The sequence below is a fragment of the Nilaparvata lugens genome, chromosome 5 (genome assembly GCF_014356525.2).
Source record: "Nilaparvata lugens isolate BPH chromosome 5, ASM1435652v1, whole genome shotgun sequence".
NCBI classification, from domain to species: domain Eukaryota; kingdom Metazoa; phylum Arthropoda; class Insecta; order Hemiptera; family Delphacidae; genus Nilaparvata; species Nilaparvata lugens.
This window is the reverse complement of record NC_052508.1, coordinates 48343022-48360745: the sequence shown is the minus strand read 5'-3', so window position 1 is coordinate 48360745 and position 17724 is coordinate 48343022. Positions and strand designations below refer to the sequence as shown.

Genomic DNA, 17724 nt, shown 5'->3' with positions numbered 1-17724 from the left:
AAAGCCAAGTTACAGTGTTGAACATTGTTGTCTTATGAAGCCTTATGATGTATCGTGTCTTATCTTGGTTATCGTTTCAATGTGAAGAATTAAACTGTTTTGATAGTTTTTCAATACTATAGAGTTATATAGATTAATAAGAACAATATCAAAACTTTTAGTACCCATTTATTAGAAACTTTAAAATATTTTAACGACTAGTTTCGACTATTGGTCATTTTAAAGTCAAAATTAACTTATTGATAATTATTTTAACTTTAAAATATTTTAACGACTAGTTTCGAAGATTGGTCATTTTCAAGTTAAAATTAACTTATTGATAATTATTTCAACTTGAAAATGACCAATGGTTGAAACTAGTCGTTTAAATATTTTAAAGTTTCTAATAAAAGGGTAGGCCTACTAACAGTTTTTATATTGTTTTTATTAATTTCAATAAAGTAGCTAATATAAGTGAAGTGATTTTAGAGTTATATAGTTTTGGTTTAAATAGATTTTAGAATTATACCTAGATATTGATTATACATATTGGCGAGGTGGAACTTCCGGAGGGAGGGACTCCATACCAATTGAAGCCATGCGAAAAGTAATAGCATAGAATAAAACAATCGTATAAGTTTGTAGTGAAATAGTTTTTAAGGAAAAAATCCACACTGTTTTTTATCGTTTCCAACGTGAAGTTATTTATAAATTTTCATGAATATCTTTTGATAGCGTCTCATTAGCATTATCATTGCTAAAGCTCAGTTTATGAAAAGCGGCGACTGGGTGACTTGTGGCACCTTCTGTTTGGCTGGTCGAGTGTGACATGGTTATGTCATGTGTGGATCCAGAGATAAAGGAAGATCCAACTCTGGTGTATCTAACCATGATATCAACGCATATATACCCATAATAACACGTTTCATATTTTCGGCCTCCAATCTGGTTGACGGATCGGAGTGTAGATCGTTCTCTGCTTGTGGAGGAGCCTTTTGTACCATGAAGATATCTATTTTCGATGTTATCAAAACAGTTGAAGAAGAATTGATGTAAACATGGCATACTAGAGATTCTTCAAATCTTAAAGAATATCTAGATGATGGATGACTTGTGACTGATCTATTGAGTTTTGACAATGTAGTTTATTTAGTATATTCTGGATTCATTAAGAAAAACACAATATAATTGCAGGGCTGATACCAAACTTGCAAATCAAGAAATCATTGCAAACAGTGAAATGAATTGAAACTTGTGATTAATCCATTTTTCTAATTAATGTCATAACGTGTGTTAATTTATTAAGGCTTACTGAAGATTTATTCAAAATAAAGTGCAAGAAAACTGCAACATTAGAGCTTGATTTGGAAATCATTTTCTAACTGAAAACGATAAGTTACATTTCAAGAGCCCATTTTTCCAACTTCAGAACAACTCCACTAACCTGGAACTGAACCGGGAAACAGAAGCCAATAAAATCTCCAATCAAAAACCAACTTTCCCGATTTGTTTTTCAGCCGTAATAACATGCAGAAGCCACGTGCCGTAAGAATTTGATAGTCTGGTAAAATGTGATTACCATTTCTCACACAACACAAAGAACAATGTTTGAGGATTGTGGAAAGCGTTTTTATAGCATGGCATGCGTCTAAATGGAAGCTATTACGCCAAAACAGCCTCTCCAAGTCAAAGTGTTTACGGTACGCTCGTACACCGGAAAATGTTTCGAGCACTGACGGCTTGTCTTGTCATGCAACCATATCCCCGATCTGGCAAGGGTGTGTGCTGAACGACCGTAACCTCCGCAGAGCATCAATGTAACACACATGTACGATTTTAATGCTCAGGATCAGATTGATATAACTTGACGTAATGACGTTATTTTCGTGAATTTACCGTTTTCAGGAAAGTAGTTTATAGACTTATAATGCTGGATGCAGAAAAGATAGTACTGTAGTGAAATTCACGTTTAAAAGTCAGTGGAAATAATGAGACGGCACAGTTGCCAAGTTTTTTTATTTTTAATAGATAGCGATGATTCAAGTCAAATTTTATGACAAGTAATTTTTGATTCTTGTTAATGATGATCAATTCTATATTCTTGTTATAAATAGACTAATATTAATTCTATCTCAATTTCTTATATTCACCCAGAAATATATATTCCCATGATTTACTAATAAATTTTCATAACTAAAACTGAATATTCTAGTAGTTCATAATATTTCTCCGTATCCTACAAATTATTCGGAGTTGAAAAAGGATACTTATCTGTTTTGTCTGACAATGATTAATTCTATCTAAAGTGTATTATATTCACCAAGAAAATATATATCTTTCCATGATTTACTAATACATTTTCTCAGCTGAAATTGAATATATTCTGGCAGTTATATTTTATTATATTTTTTTACAGCCTACAATAAACGATTTGGCAACGGTGCGGAGTTGGAAAAGGATAGAGCTAACTGCTCTATTCAATGACAAAGAAGGAGATAGCAAACCAATGTTAATCAGGTGCTGACTTTATAGCATGAACCTCACTAAAGGTTGCAGTGAAAATAACCGATATTCTATGAAGGCGTTGTGCTGAAGCTGAAGGAACGTAACCTCCGCAGAGCTTTATTGTAACAGAAGTATTTTTCAATACTGGTACTGGAGAAGGAATAAAGCCCAACTTCGCTTTTGCGGTATTTCTTCAGTAACGTTCGTAACTGGTCAGGGTGTTATGTTAGAGGATCGTAAAATTTTCGCAGAGCACTACCCTTATAAAAGTGTAGCAAATCAATGTATAGTATTACTGTACATAAATATACAGAGACGATCAACGATCGAATGGAACTCAGAGATGACACTTTTTAAAGGATGTAGGCTACAATCAAACGATCTGTATCTGTTTCTGTAACTGTTACAATACATTATCAAGATATACAGAGAAAATTATTTTAAAAATTAAATCTCATGACGGAATAGGAACGGAGACCTTCAATCTAAATGAATATATAATGCATTATAGAGGAGAATGTTGGCAGAACAGATAGACCTACAATATAAAATAGTGAGGTATACGTTATAAGGGCAGTATTCGATTAACATTGGTGTTGCTATACTTGTTTATCCTTTTTCAGCTCCTCAACCTTGCCAGATCGTTTTTAACAATGTAGAAATATAATTAGTTGACAAAATATTCAATATCAATAATAAAAATGTATGATTATATCATTGAAAAATATATTTTGTTTATGAATGAGGTATAATTGATTATTTTTCACAAGAATGAACAGGTAATACATTAGATAAACCGGTAACAGCTATCTTCTATAGAAGAGAGTGGTAAGGCAGAGAATCGGCAACGATAGTTTCCTATCTTTCTTCATTGTCATTACAACATGGACCCACTATAGTGATACACTCCCCTATTTTACAAAACATCTGTAGAGAGATGTTAGTCTAGACACTTCTGGTGGACACCCCAAGATCTGCATGAATGGTTCTATAAAACAGAATTTAATGTTGTATAGAAACCGTATCCAGCTGCTGGTTGACTTTTCTTGTGAATTCAAACCTAAAAGATTGGAGACAGCTGGATTGTTTACACAATGGTTGGACATTGAGAAGGATTTCCTACCCAGCTCTGAAAGTAAATAATTTCTCTCAGATCATCCTTCAATGATTTTTACATAAGACAACTTGGGAATGAAACGCAGTAGCCGTCATGCAATTTGTAGTGGATTAAACTGCACAAGTCTACAACATTATGTGATAGGAACACTGGTAGTTCTCCAGAAAAAATTACTAATAACTTTAGTGACGTCATGAACTACTACTCAACTAAAAATATACCAGCAGCCGGCACCATGTAAAACACAGCGGTAATGGATAAGTTAAAACTGTTGTTAGTACAAGAACACTCACTCTGCATGTTATCATTTGATCCAATGTTTTGTGTTGATCTTCTATTTATAAATTGAGTTAAAGATTAACTTTGAACATTTTCTGCGAAAGATCTACAGACTTTTCAGAGCGCCAAACATAAAAATCACACAAGACCAATTCACACAACATGAATGATTAGGTCCAGTTACAAAAACCAAGACAAATGGTTATTACATTTGGTTATTATCCCAAGATTATGGGAATATTACGACGATAACCAATTTACCATTAACAAATGCGATCGATGTTCAGATTTTTATACATAATTTGATTACTTCCGTTTCAGTAGAGGTGCCAATTGCTGTTTTATTGGTGTCAGTAACACATGTCTATAATAAAATAAAATTATTTCTATATTCAACGATCAATGAGTCATTACCGATACTAAAATTGACTTTTTCAAATCATAGCATTACTACTAATACTGTAATATGTATAATAATTATACTCCCTGCATCATTCTGCTTGACCGTTATTAATCTTAACCTCAAATTTCAACAAAATGTGTATCTGACACGAGCAGTCATTTCTTTGGACAGCAAAGAAAAGATTGTCATGGTCTTATCATATAATATGATATGGAAAATGAGAATATTATCAAATTAAAACGCTTCATCCAATTTAAAATCCTAAAAAATCTAGTAAAACAATAGTCGTTTATGCTGATCATCATAAGAATCTGATGAATATCATAATAATAATCTAATTATCAACTATTCTATTTCCTTTTGTATAAGAGTGCTATTTATAAATAAAAAAAAACATAAAATACACAGAAGTCTATCAATGCTTTGAAACTGAGAGGGTACTCTCCACACAAAATTTTAAGTTGGATCAAGCGCACAACCACGAGATTACAGACTTTCTGACTTTGTAAACACTTACCGGTTTATGAAAATTTGAATCCACTAGTTTATGGTAATTGTCAAATAACAGTCAAAACGTACAAATAGCACAAGAGTATCCGGCAATTGAATGGTCACAGATGATATTGACGCGATAAAAACAACACGCTAAACGCACCGACAGCAACACCACACGCGGAGACGTTCTTCATACGACTGATCCTTTCGAGTTTCGACTGTCCGTGGGGGACGCATCTCTGTCTACTGGCGCAGTTTCCAGTCTTGCCAACCTGCGCAATCAAACATTCCCTTTCTACTTATTCCCTGCTGGATATCGGCGTATACAGAACCATACAAATGCAAAACAGTGTTACCAGTAGGACCGTACTAAATGTCCCTTCAACTACTGGAGTATCGGCGTTTGGTGGTGTACACAGCATCTTTTCAAGCTTTTCATTTTTCCGTCTTTACAGGAAACAGGATTTTCCACATTGCCATTTGAGTACCGTATGTTTTAAATTAATTGAAAATGCTTTTTTATAGATTGAAACTTGCAAGTGATACATTCTTACATTCAATACATATAAAATTAAAACGTTGTAAAATATCCTGAAATTGGAATCTCTAGAATGTTCAATAAAATTAATGAATTTATCTACGTAGATTCAGTGTACCATTAATTTTTTGCATCCCTTTCTTTATTTCATAGGAAATAGAGTGAGTGAGTTTGATGATAATTAAATATTCAACTTCAATCATTGAAATTCTCTTAGGCATAGGTATAGTTTTTAGTTTTAATAAATTTAAGAATTGAAGATGATAAGGTTGATCTGCCTGTTTTCTCCTTGAAATTTGTATTTTTTGTAAAAAAATGGGTAGCCTAATATGAATATTATCGAACAAGTCAATAACATAATCAGTGGTCGATATAATCTAATTGACAGTTAATTGTCAATCTAGATTCCTGGTAATAATAATAATAAATGCTGCCTTATTATGCCCCAGGGGAGATTGAGTCTGTTAAGGGGAATGAGAGGTGCCGAATTTATTGGAATTACTCATTCTTCACCACCAGGCTTTTAAGAGCCACAAACCCTGATGTTGTCCTCCTTGACATCACTTCGAAGACAATGTATGTCATTGAGTTTTCAGCACCAGCTGAGGGCAACATTGTCACCAAAAAGGAGGAAAAACAGGCAAAATATCATGACCTATTAATAGAGCTGCGCAGGCTAAACCCGGGCTACTCTGTAAGAAAGGTGGTGTTGATTGCAGGTGTACTGGGGGGCATGAGACCCTCATTTTTGGCCAACCTGAGAACGATTCCAGCCTGTGAGAGACCTGCTACTGTGCTTGCAGGTCAGATGCAGAACGCTGTCATTGGTTCATCACGTCTACTCAGAGCAAACGATTTAATGGTAACGGACCCAGTATGATTGTTTACCATATGGACATGTGGATCAGTCACTCTGGAAAAATTGCTTGTCACTCTTCCTTGGGGGTCGGAGCCCAGGGAAAGGGTGGTCAAGCAAAACCTCAAACAGGAAAAATATAATAATAAAGAGAAGTATCAAGTGTAATAGTGGTGTTTTGGGAAAATTTCACATTTACAACACTACCGGTACTAACATGTTTTGAAAAAAATTGTACCTCTGTCCACACAGAGTGTTACCACAGATACGACTCTTATCTTCACTCTTCTTTTCAGAGCTACTGTAAAACACACAGTAAGAAACTATCAATTAAGCTTGATTTCACTTCAACACTACTAGTTTCATCTCTTCAAGAGCCATTTTCAACACTTGAAGAGTCGAAACTATGTAGTAGTGTTGAAATTAAATAAAGGGTACTGATAGTTTCTTATTGGGTGTTTTAATTCTTGTCTTGTGTGTGTTTCTTTTTGATGTTACACACTGGACTCCATTTCATATTCAGTTTACCTTTTGTGATGATCATGAAAATCAAGATGAAGCAAATACAGGATTCCCCCTCAGTGATGAAGAAGAGCCTCCTGATGGCACCCTGCGAAGATCTTATAGAGAGCGCAAAATGCCTTCTTATTTGAAAGACTATTCATTGAATTCCTAAAGACGGGAAGAATGTGATGATATTGAATCATCATATGACTAGTGTTTTTCTTCTTATGTTTCTGTTATCAGATGTTGAACTATTTATTCTAATTTTGAATCTGTTATGAATTCATTACTGATCAATAAAGCCTAGAATGCAGAGGTTTTTCATTACACCTTTTATTTGAGAAATAGAATTTCATACAGCCTCAGATGTTCATTAAAATCATTAATTTATTTTCATTTGCATAGATGGTGTAGCCGTTTTTATTAGGGAGGAGTTCCAAGTGTATTCAACCTCAAAAATGAAAAAGGTGCTCTTACTATGTTATTATTGAAGACTGGTTCGTTCTTGCTATAGATTCAACATCCAACCACTCACATTCAGTGACTGTAATTGTGAGAAGCTCAACTAGTGAAAACTATAGAAAGTTTTGATAGAAAGAAACTGATCCAAAAATATTAATCCAACTATTTCAACAGTTCAATCAACACCTTTAATAGAAGTGATCAATCTTGTGACGGGAGCCATATAGGCCTACAGTGAAATAAAACCGAAAATAAAAAAATGAGAGTTCAATGCCTTCTACTCAATGCTATTGCTATGCCTCATATATGCGATGATAGGAAGAATAAAGCCAAGGAAAAAGTCTCTTTCATCTTATATTAGTTACGGTGTCGTTCTTATGATCAACGTCTTTTCAAATCGTTTGCTTTTCTAAAGCTTATATAGTGCTTCGATCATGACGTGGCAGTCTTCTTTGCGTTGCAGAGATCATCAGGAAGATCATTTCGTTTTTAGCTTTGGCTGCTCTTTATGTTCAGATATATTCAGGATAGAATGTCATCTAGACGGTTGAATTTGTAATTAAAGAACTTGAAATTGGTTGAATTTGAAATTATAAGTTTTGAAAATGTTAAAAAAAGTGCTATTCTGTATTTGTACCACTATACTATAGATCTAACTATAGGTCTATAGGATAGATTGTATAAATAAATAAATATATCTGTATATTTTGATGGTTTTTAAAAAATAAATTTTGGCTGTCAGGATTATTAAAGTAGAAAATGTAGGTTAAGACATTTGTTAGATTGTAACCCAGCGAACTCACAGACACTTCAGTGTCTATGTTTGCTGATTCCACATATTTCCATGTTGTCATTGTGAATTTGTATACATATTACAGTATGTACAAAATATGGAAATAGATAGAATTGAAACAAAAATTGGTATTCATCTAGTAGAATGAAGTATTGAAGCATGATTTAACTTGTTAGCTTGATTTGTCAAGCAATATATTTCTCCAGGCTTTGTTCAAGTACCGGAGTAACGCAACAATAAAAAATATCCTTGGTGCTTTCAACTGGATTTTTTTTTATTTTAAAAGTTTTAAAAATGGGCAATGTTCAATAATCTAATATACAGAGTGAGTCATAAGTTGAAGACTGTTGTAGATATTATATTGTAACTTTCAGGATAAATTATTGGTCGAATACTCCACCTTTTGACGTAAAACTAAATTTCAACCCCTCATAAGGGGGTGATTAGGGATTGTAACTAGAATATTTAAAATAAAACATCCATTGTGTGGTACATCATTTTAAAGACCTTTTTAAAACAAGAAAGATGGCATCAATAAAAATGTTCTATGATATCTCTATCCAAAATGGCGGCTTATTGAAGTTTCAATTTTTAAAGAAATTATCCAAAGCCATCCAAAATGGCGGGTGATTGAAGTTTCAAGTAAAACCTAAAACTTCAATCAGCCGCCATTTTGGATACAAGTATAATAGAAAATTTTTATTCATGTCATCTTTCTTGTTTTAAAAAAACCTTTGAAATAATGTACCACACAATGGGTTTTACATTTTTAAAATATTTGAGTTACAAACCCCTATTTTTTTAAAAAAACTAAAACTTCAATCAGCCGCTATTTTGAATACAAGCATCATAGAACATTTTCATTGATGTCATCTTCTTTGCTTTAAAAAGACCCTTCAAATGATGTACAACACAATGGGTGTTCACATTATTTAAAATATTCGAATTATAACCCCTAAGTCACCCCCTTATGAGAGGTTGAAATTCAATTGTACGTCAAAAGGTAGTATTTGACCAATAGCTAATCCTGAAGGTTAAAGTATTATATCTACAACAGTTTCCAACTTATTGAAGAGTTCCAACGTATACGTTTCCAATGTATTGAAGGAGCTCCTGGAATTTTTACAGATATGGGACTTGTGGCATTTGATAGAGCTTATCAATGACTATTTTAGGTATAAATTTGATCAAAATCGTTGGAGCCGTTTTCGAAAAAATCGCGAAAACCCCTGTTTTTGACAACATTTTCGCCATTTTATCCGCCATCTTGAATTGCATTAGATCGAAATTGTTCGTGTCGGATCCTTATACTGTAAGGACCTTAAGTTCGAAATTTCAAGTCATTCCGTTAATTGGGAGATGAGATATCGTGTACACAGACGCACATACACTCATACACACACACACACACACACACACACACACCACACACACACCACACACACACACACACACACAACACACACACACACACACACATACACACATACAGACCAATATCCAAAAAACATTTTTGCCTTAATTTTTTCGGAAAGCAATACTTCCCTTACCTATCGTAATAGGGCAAGGAAAGTAAAAAAATTAAGCTGTGTCCAGCCTACTGCATGGTTGTTTGTTTTTTTTTACTTTCCTTGCCCTATTACCATAGGTAAGGAAAGTATTGCTTTCCGAAAAAAATTAAGGTACCCCAATTTCTAAATCTCTGTACGTTTCAAGGTCCCCTGAGTCCAAAAAAGTGGTTTTTGGTGTGTGTGTGTGTGTGTGTGTGTGTGTGTGTGTGTGTGTGTGTGTATGAGTACACGATATCTCATCTCCCAATTAACGGAATGACTTGAAATTTGGAACGTAAGGCCCTTACAATATAAGGATCCGACACGAACAATTTCGATCAAATGCGATTCAAGATGGTGTCTAAAATGGCGAAAATGTTGTCAAAAACAGGGTTTTTTTGCGATTTTCTCGAAAACGGCTCCAACGATTTTGATAAAATTTATACCTAAAATAGTAATTGATAAGCTCTATCAACTGCCAAGTCCCATATCTGTAAAAAGTTAGGAGCTCCGTCCCATCTATGCAAAGTTTGATTTTACATTACAAATTACCAGGCTTTAGATACCATTTAAACAAAAAATTCCAAGTGGAAAAGATTCAGCATGAGAATCTCTACAACTAATTTTTAGTAACATATTCATCTAAAATTAAAAATAAGTTCAAAACTCGAGAAAATGTGATTATCCAATTGCAAGCTGTTGGCAACTGTTGATTTTATCAAATGATTCACTATGAAGAGATAGCACACATCGTGTGTCTTCAGCGTTATTGCCCGTCACTAGCTGGCTCAAATCTTTGAATAGTAGACTTTAGATGCGCGGGAGCACTAGCGTCAGGTGATCAATTCTCATAACGGCAAGGAAAGTTGTGTGAGTGCGCGACACCAGATTTTTACTTTTTGAAATTCGATTTTTTTTCCAAGTCCAATTTTTTATTCAAAGAGGTGAAGTGTGCATCGAAGTATATTTACTCAGATCGTTCAGTTCAACAAATCAAATAACTGATTTTTGAGGAAAGCTAAAAAACTGTAACCCAAACTATGAAAAGGTAATCTGAGAGAAAGGGGAAACCTTCTGAGAATGATCCATAATCAAATCTTTGAAGCTCGACAAGAAGTTTGAGCAGACAACTCAAGTTGCAAAGTAACTGTAATGATATTTCATTATAGTATTGCAGAAAATTGATAAGTTGAGAAACAACAATGATGTCATCTTGTTCATCCTTTTATTATTGGGGAGATTATTATTAAAATACAAAATTATTTAAATTGTTAGACGTTTTCAAATTAAATAAAAATAATTGTAAAATTAATAATAGTTCCATGAGTTTTTATCAAGGTACCTAGAATACATTATAGGATACAAATCATTATAATTATTGTGATCATGTGATAAAAATCCGCTCAAAACATTTTTATACATGCAACATGTGATTAAAGAAATACTACAAAACTAACCCCTTAAATTATTTGGAAGATTTTATAATAGAATAATAGAAGGAATATGACAAATAAACCAAAAAGATTAGAAAATTCTACATTTGCTTTCCTTAATTTTTATTCTTTGATTTTAATTTTTGCAATTATTACCAAAATCTGCACAGGAGTAACTTTGGACGAAGGTACTGTACTTGATTTTTTAATTTTTACTTAACTTTTCAAAAATAAACAATTTCACTAAAGAAAATATTTAATTCAACTGCCTTCAAACTGATAAATGTAAAATTGAGTTTGTCCAACTATATTATTTTTGTAAATAAACAATTTAACAAGTTTTATGGCAATTATCTTGTTGATTAATAGTAACATTAGGAAATCATTATTTGTAAAGTTTACATTATCAGTTATTCCTTATTCAATATTAGTTGTATGTTTAACATGTTTCAGATAACTAATGTTTTTATAAATATAAATCACCTACTATAGTGTTTTTATTTCACAATAAGCTTAGAAATTTAGTTTTTTGACACTATCGTTTAAAAAACATTCATAATTTGCTAATACCCTTTTACTAATATAAGCTAATACCCAACTCATTCATTTTGGGTGACTGTTTTCTTAATGAGATTCACTTTGAAGGGTCAGCATTTGTTAAATGGAAAGTATTGGTATTATTATGAGGCAATGCTAACAATTTTAAGTGAATCTCAAACATTACTGTACAGACTGTACTATACAACAACATTACATTAGACTGTTGTTGCTGATCACTAAATTCCTTCATAAAATTCTTTTTTTAATGACTCCATTATTTCTCAAGTGATGTACTATTTACACTTTTTTCAACATCTAGTGCACACCACTCCTTATCCTGAAATTTTTAATTTTTCAGAAACGATAACATCTCTAATCCACAAAGAATCTGGTTTACAATCAATAGACTCTGCTTCAAACCATGATCTAGAACAAGTGGATTCAACAGATGGATCTCTCACTCATGAACATCCTGCAAATTTGATAGATTCGCTTGAGTATGCCAATTCCGATCAAATGGAAAATGATAAATTCAATACATACTTGTCGGAACAAACTGGAAATGGATCATCAACATGGAATCTAGTCAATAAACAGAGCAAACCATCTCGCTCTGAAGAAGGAGAAGACTACTGTAACTCACAAAATGAAACCGGCAAGAAAAAAGTTATAAATATTTCAGCTACTACTTCAACTGTAACTAAAATTTCAATTATCATGGATGGTGATGATGAAGAGGAGGATGATGATGGTGATGATGGTTGCACCCCTGAAATTAGTTCTTACACTACTAAAGCAACAACCAAAAAATGTTCAGTTTGTACAAGCAAAACCAAAGAAGGGTGCAACAAAGAAAATGGAGGTGAGAAAGCCAATGATGAGTATTTGGAGAAAGCTCCAACCAAATTTGTATGTACTGTTACAACAGAGGAAATTCAACAAGATGATGATAAAGATAACAGCGATGATACTCTTAATGAGGTTCAAGAGGAACTGAATGATGAGGATGATCATTTCCAGCCAGCAACAACAAGACCGATTAGCTCAACTGAAAGATTACGGCAAAAGAGAAATTATTTTAAAAAGTATAACAGTTATAAGAATGAAATGGAAAATCAGATGGGATACACCTCTGATAACTTCAAAAATAGAAATGCACAAGAAATATCAAAAGAGGAAAAAATAATGAAAATACAAGCTCTGCTTCAAGACATTCAACGAAAGCTTGGTGCCCATAGTTATAGACAAATGAATGAGTTAAGGATTGTCAAAAAGAAAATGGAAGATTTTGAGAAAAATAACTTGGAAAAAAGCGAAAGCAATACAGAAATCGATGATGATCTATTGGACAAGTTACGGAAGGCATTGATTAAACAGTATGAAAATGAAAACAAATTTGCCAATAATGACGGTTGGGAATTTAAAAATTTTGAGATTGGACAAGAGAAAAATATGGGAGATGATTTTGAAAATATTCAGCACAGTTTGAAGTATCCATATGACAGCCAACAAGATAATCTGGTTAATGAATTCGACTACAATGGAATTTGGCTGGGAAAAAGCAATTTGCAAAATGACAATAGTTGGAGCAACATTGATAGAATTGCAGATTATAAAAATAAATTGAAAGGTAAAAATAGCTAATTTCAAAAACAAGATTTAGAATCAAACACAATCAAAGTAGTGCTTTCATTGGAAAATAAATTTCCCAAACGTTATTATTATTTTCCTACAGTTACCTTGAAAATTGACCATTCCTGCACTGATTACAGAACGCAAAGAATCACTTTTCCGCACTAGTGCGCAAAGTATTACTTTCTCATCAGCTGTTGACATTGTTGGCGTGTATTTTGAATGCGAATTTGTTCTATCTATATTTTTACAGATTTTCAAATAAATAAAATGAGAACTCATTAAATTATGCATTTCGAATATTATTAATTATTCATTATTTCAAATAATATTTTTTCATTCATAAATTTATTGGTTGAAAAATTATTTAGAAATTAATAAGATTTACTCAAAATTATTCAAATTTCAAATTAATTGGATTAATTTAATTTTAATTTGAATAAATCATCAATTATTAATTTTCAATGGATTATCAAGTTTAAAATAAATTAAAGTTGTTATTAACAACAAAATCATACAGACAAACATTTGATGGATTTCAGCCATCATTTTACCCATAATCAACCACTTTTCATATTCAATGGTAACTGTGGGAAAAATTTAATGTGAAATACGTGCACAAAGTTTCTCTGCTGCACTCAAGAAACCATTCCGCCCTCGCCTACAGCTCGTGCCATAGTGCGCGAAGTGACAGTTTGCTGCACCAAAAGAAACGTTTACACCTGAGCCGAGCCATAGGCGAGGGTGGAATGGCTACTTGAGTGCAGCAGAGGAACTTTGCTCATGTATTTCACATTAAACTTTTCCTACAGTTACTATTGAATATGAGAAGTGGTTGATTATGGGTAAAATGATGGCTGAAATCCATCAAATGTTTGTGTGTGTGATGCTGTTATTAATAACAGCCTTAATTCATTTAAAAATTAATAATCCAATTAAAGTTGAAAATTCTCAGCCAAAGTTCTCATTTTTATTCATTCAAGAATCAGAAAAAATACAGATAGAACAAAAAATTCGCATTTAAAATACACGCCAACAGCTGATTGGGATGGCTGCAAAATGGCTGAACTGACAAGCACACGACCTAGCGGGAAGAATCGTACCTAAGTTTGTTTTATCCAGCTAAAAAGTAGGCTACTGAAACAGGATTCAGGAATTTAGAGAGTTAGACTTTTGCTCAAATTGCCGAGAAAAATGCTCAAAGTAAACTGAAAAATATTTATAAAAATAACATAGACAACATAGAATATTTATTGTAGTATTCTTATGTTTTTATTATTTTTATTTATATTGATATCGAACGGTAATCATTTAACCTCAAAATTCGAATTTTATAATGTATATTTGCTACTTTTCTCATTGCTTGCAGTTGAAATAATAATTATCAATAGAAAAGAACTATTATTTATTATTAAATGATGAGAATTCGTGAATGATGATTATTTAATTATGATTTAGATGAACATTATTCTTGTTTTGGATTTCTAGATTGGGATTTTATCATAAATGTAGGGTAGCCATTGAAATGATTCTTATCTAAATCTAACCACAGTCATTGTTACAAACTTAATTTTTGTTTTCGTGCACTAATCCTCCATATAACCCACCAACTATTTTGTGTTGCCATGTTGCAAATCTGGAGTACGCAAAGTAATACTTTGCGCACTAGAGCGGAAAAGTGATTCTTTGCATTCTGTAATCAGTGCAGGAATGGTCACTTTTCAAGGTAACTGTAGGAAAATAACTATTTCCAACATAAATAAAACTTTTCTTCCATTTGAATTTTCTATACCGTACTTATAAAGTTTTTCCACATGTTCCTTAGTTCTACCAAATCTACAATATCTTATGAAGCGAACACTCATGATAAATTATATTCTTTCAGAAAATGTTTATTGCTCTCCCTTCTCTATGAACGTTTCTAACAAAACAAAGCATTCATATTCTTTAAGAAATTTAATAGTTCAAAGTGACACTCACCCTTTAATCCTTCTATATTATGAACGTTAAGTAGTCTAGTCTTTGTCTTATAAAAAGTAGTCTTTTAAGCCTACAACTGGCCAACGACATCACCTCAGGCCTCCTCAGTCTCTCCCGTCGACACAATAACATTCGCAGATCTGCCTAGTATATTATTTACAGTCTCTCCATTACATCCCAGCACTTGCTGCAGTTTATCCTTGCCGCTGTGGGTGCCGCATTTCAGTCAGTTCTCATCCCATCGAAACGCCAAGTTGCCAACAATTGGACGAACATGCTGCACAATCACTCGCCCATCCGGTTGCACTTTCAATACAAAACGTACGATAATACGTTTCCCTTTGAGTTTCTTAGTGTTTTTAGGTTTGTGATTAATATCAACGTCGTCTGGAAAATGTGCTATAAGAGGTCCCCCGTTCCTCATCTTTCCCAAGGAATGTGCGCTATTCCACAATGAAGACAACAAACTGATAAGCCTATCGGAGCAACAGCAAAACATGTCCGTTCACTTCGGCTGTCACTACTCAACTCGGTAATCTTATATTATTAGTTATAACTCCCGATAGGAACCAAGCAATGTCTAATTTTGTAGTAGCCTACTTTTCTTTCATGCACCTACAAATAACTTAAGCCTGTTGATCGTGATCATATTGAACGACAACCAATCAGAGAAGACTTCATTTCCAAAAAGCCTTTTCTGATTGGTTCTCTTGGCATTTAATCATGATTATAACTTAAAAGGCTTTTTGTGCAACCGAGCCTCAGTGTCGGTTGCACAAAAGTCAGTTACATTTTATTCGTGATTAATTCCAAGAGAACCAATCAGAGAAGCCGTCTAATCAAAAGGACCTTCTCTGATTGGTTCTCGTGAAATTAATCACGGTTAAAATTCAACCGGCTTTTGTGCAACCGAGACTTAGTAATTTAGATTAAAAGTTGGTGAATTCCTCTAATCTAGCCCATTTCTAACCCTACTTTCTGTTATAGAAGGAAGAAGAAATTTCAATTTTAACAAACAAGAAACGGACTTTCTGATATCAACTAATCTGGATGGGAAGCACTTCAACTCAAACTTGGCCAAAGTCAATTCTGAAAACTTAAAAAGGAGTATCAACTGTTCCCAAAAAGTTTTCAATGAAATTTCAAAAGAAATGAATGAAAATGAAGCAGCGCAAGAAAATAGCTCGCCTGTCTACATTTCTCAAATCTACTTGATTGACAGTAATGAATCAGATGCAAAATTGAATAATCAATGAATAAATTACCTAACTTTGATTGAGTTGAGTTTATTGGGAATGAAATTGGGAATAATTGTTGTTTTTAAAAGATGCTGATCTACTCTATATTCGATTAGGGAAGAGTGTATGTCTTCATTTATTCCAATAATGTTGGTTGACTATGAGAACATATTACTGGCTTGAATACTGTCATAGCAGAATAATATTATTGTAAATTCCGTAATAGAAATAATTCTCATTCTTAATCTAAAAGTTTTTGGTAAGTGATTGCAACTTCAAAAATACCCTTTCAAGAACTATTTCTAAAATAAATTGATTAGAGTTAAATGACTTTGTCAGCATATAGGATTATTTAATCAGCATATAGGATTATTTACAAGTTGAATAGATTTCAATTTGTGGTTAGTTGTTAATCATTAAATTGAAAGGAAATATTGCATAATTTACTTTTTAATCTGTATATTATATATCATAAATACAAAATACTTTTAAAAAATAACTCTTCTATATTACAACACATTGAAGATGACTTAAGCCAGTTACACACACAGCGATTTTTAGACGTACGATATTTTGCCGTCCTCGTGATTTATTTTAGATTAAAAGGAACTTGACATCAAAGTATTCCGTAATCCATTCTTTTGTTTGGCTTTCCAATATTCCTATCCGCTAATCCAGTACGATTCCGAGGCTTGTTATTAGTTCTGAAAGCGATTTCTATCTTCACTACCGACTTGCTAGGCCTGACGTAGCTGCATTGGAGTACCTTTTCGTCTGGCCCCTATCCATCGACCTGTCCGGCTAGGGTGGCCCTACCGGTAGTTAAACTACTGACGGCATAGCTCTTCGGGTCATTGGGACACGCAAGCTCCACCACCACGACAAGGTAATGTACTCCCTAGGTGGAGACGATGGCAGTACTACTACTCATATACGCAGCCCTTATGTTAAAGGTTGAATCTGCTAACTCAGACAGGGATAATTCCAATTTCAGAAGACTGCGAAACAGATACTTGTTAGCCTACCAGTTGGGAAGTTTTGCAGACTGGCTTCAAGGACCGTACATTTACAAACTGTAACTGGCTTTAAGAACCGTACATTTACAAACTGTAACTGGCTTCAAGGACCGTACATTTATAAACTGTAACTGGCTTCAAGGACCGTACATTTACAAACGGTAACATGACTATGGCTACGATGAGGACATGATTGCCGTTCTGTACATAACGGGTTTTGCTTCAAGCTCTGTATTTGGATCACTTGTTGGCTATGTTGCTGACTAATTCGGATGAGAACCTCTGTGCGTATCCTACGGTATTCTCTACTCAATATGCTGCCTAACCAAGCTGTCGCCAAACATCTACGTTCAAGCAATGAACGCATAAGTTCAAAAACGTAGAAGATCTTGAACGTAGAAGTT

At 33.5% G+C, this 17724-nt stretch overlaps 2 protein-coding genes across 2 annotated transcripts in view; one reads left to right on the top strand and one right to left on the bottom strand.

The window, feature by feature from the left end:
• Window positions 1–5013, bottom strand: part of LOC111049165 (roundabout homolog 3-like) — a 168230-nt gene extending 163217 nt beyond the window's left edge. The window contains exon 1 of the mRNA XM_039429513.1: window positions 4801–5013. The gene's annotated coding sequence lies outside the window, so the exon portion shown is untranslated. The remainder of the gene's footprint in view (window positions 1–4800) is intronic.
• A 5745-nt stretch (window positions 5014–10758) lies between these two features.
• On the top strand, window positions 10759–16341 carry LOC111062701 (protein PFC0760c). Its single transcript, XM_022350390.2, has 3 exons — window positions 10759–11102; window positions 11813–13084; window positions 16054–16341. The coding sequence occupies exons 1-3, from the start codon at window positions 10985–10987 to the stop codon at window positions 16320–16322; spliced, it is 1659 nt and encodes a 552-aa protein (XP_022206082.2). The 5' UTR covers window positions 10759–10984; the 3' UTR covers window positions 16323–16341.
• Window positions 16342–17724: the final 1383 nt, after the last annotated feature.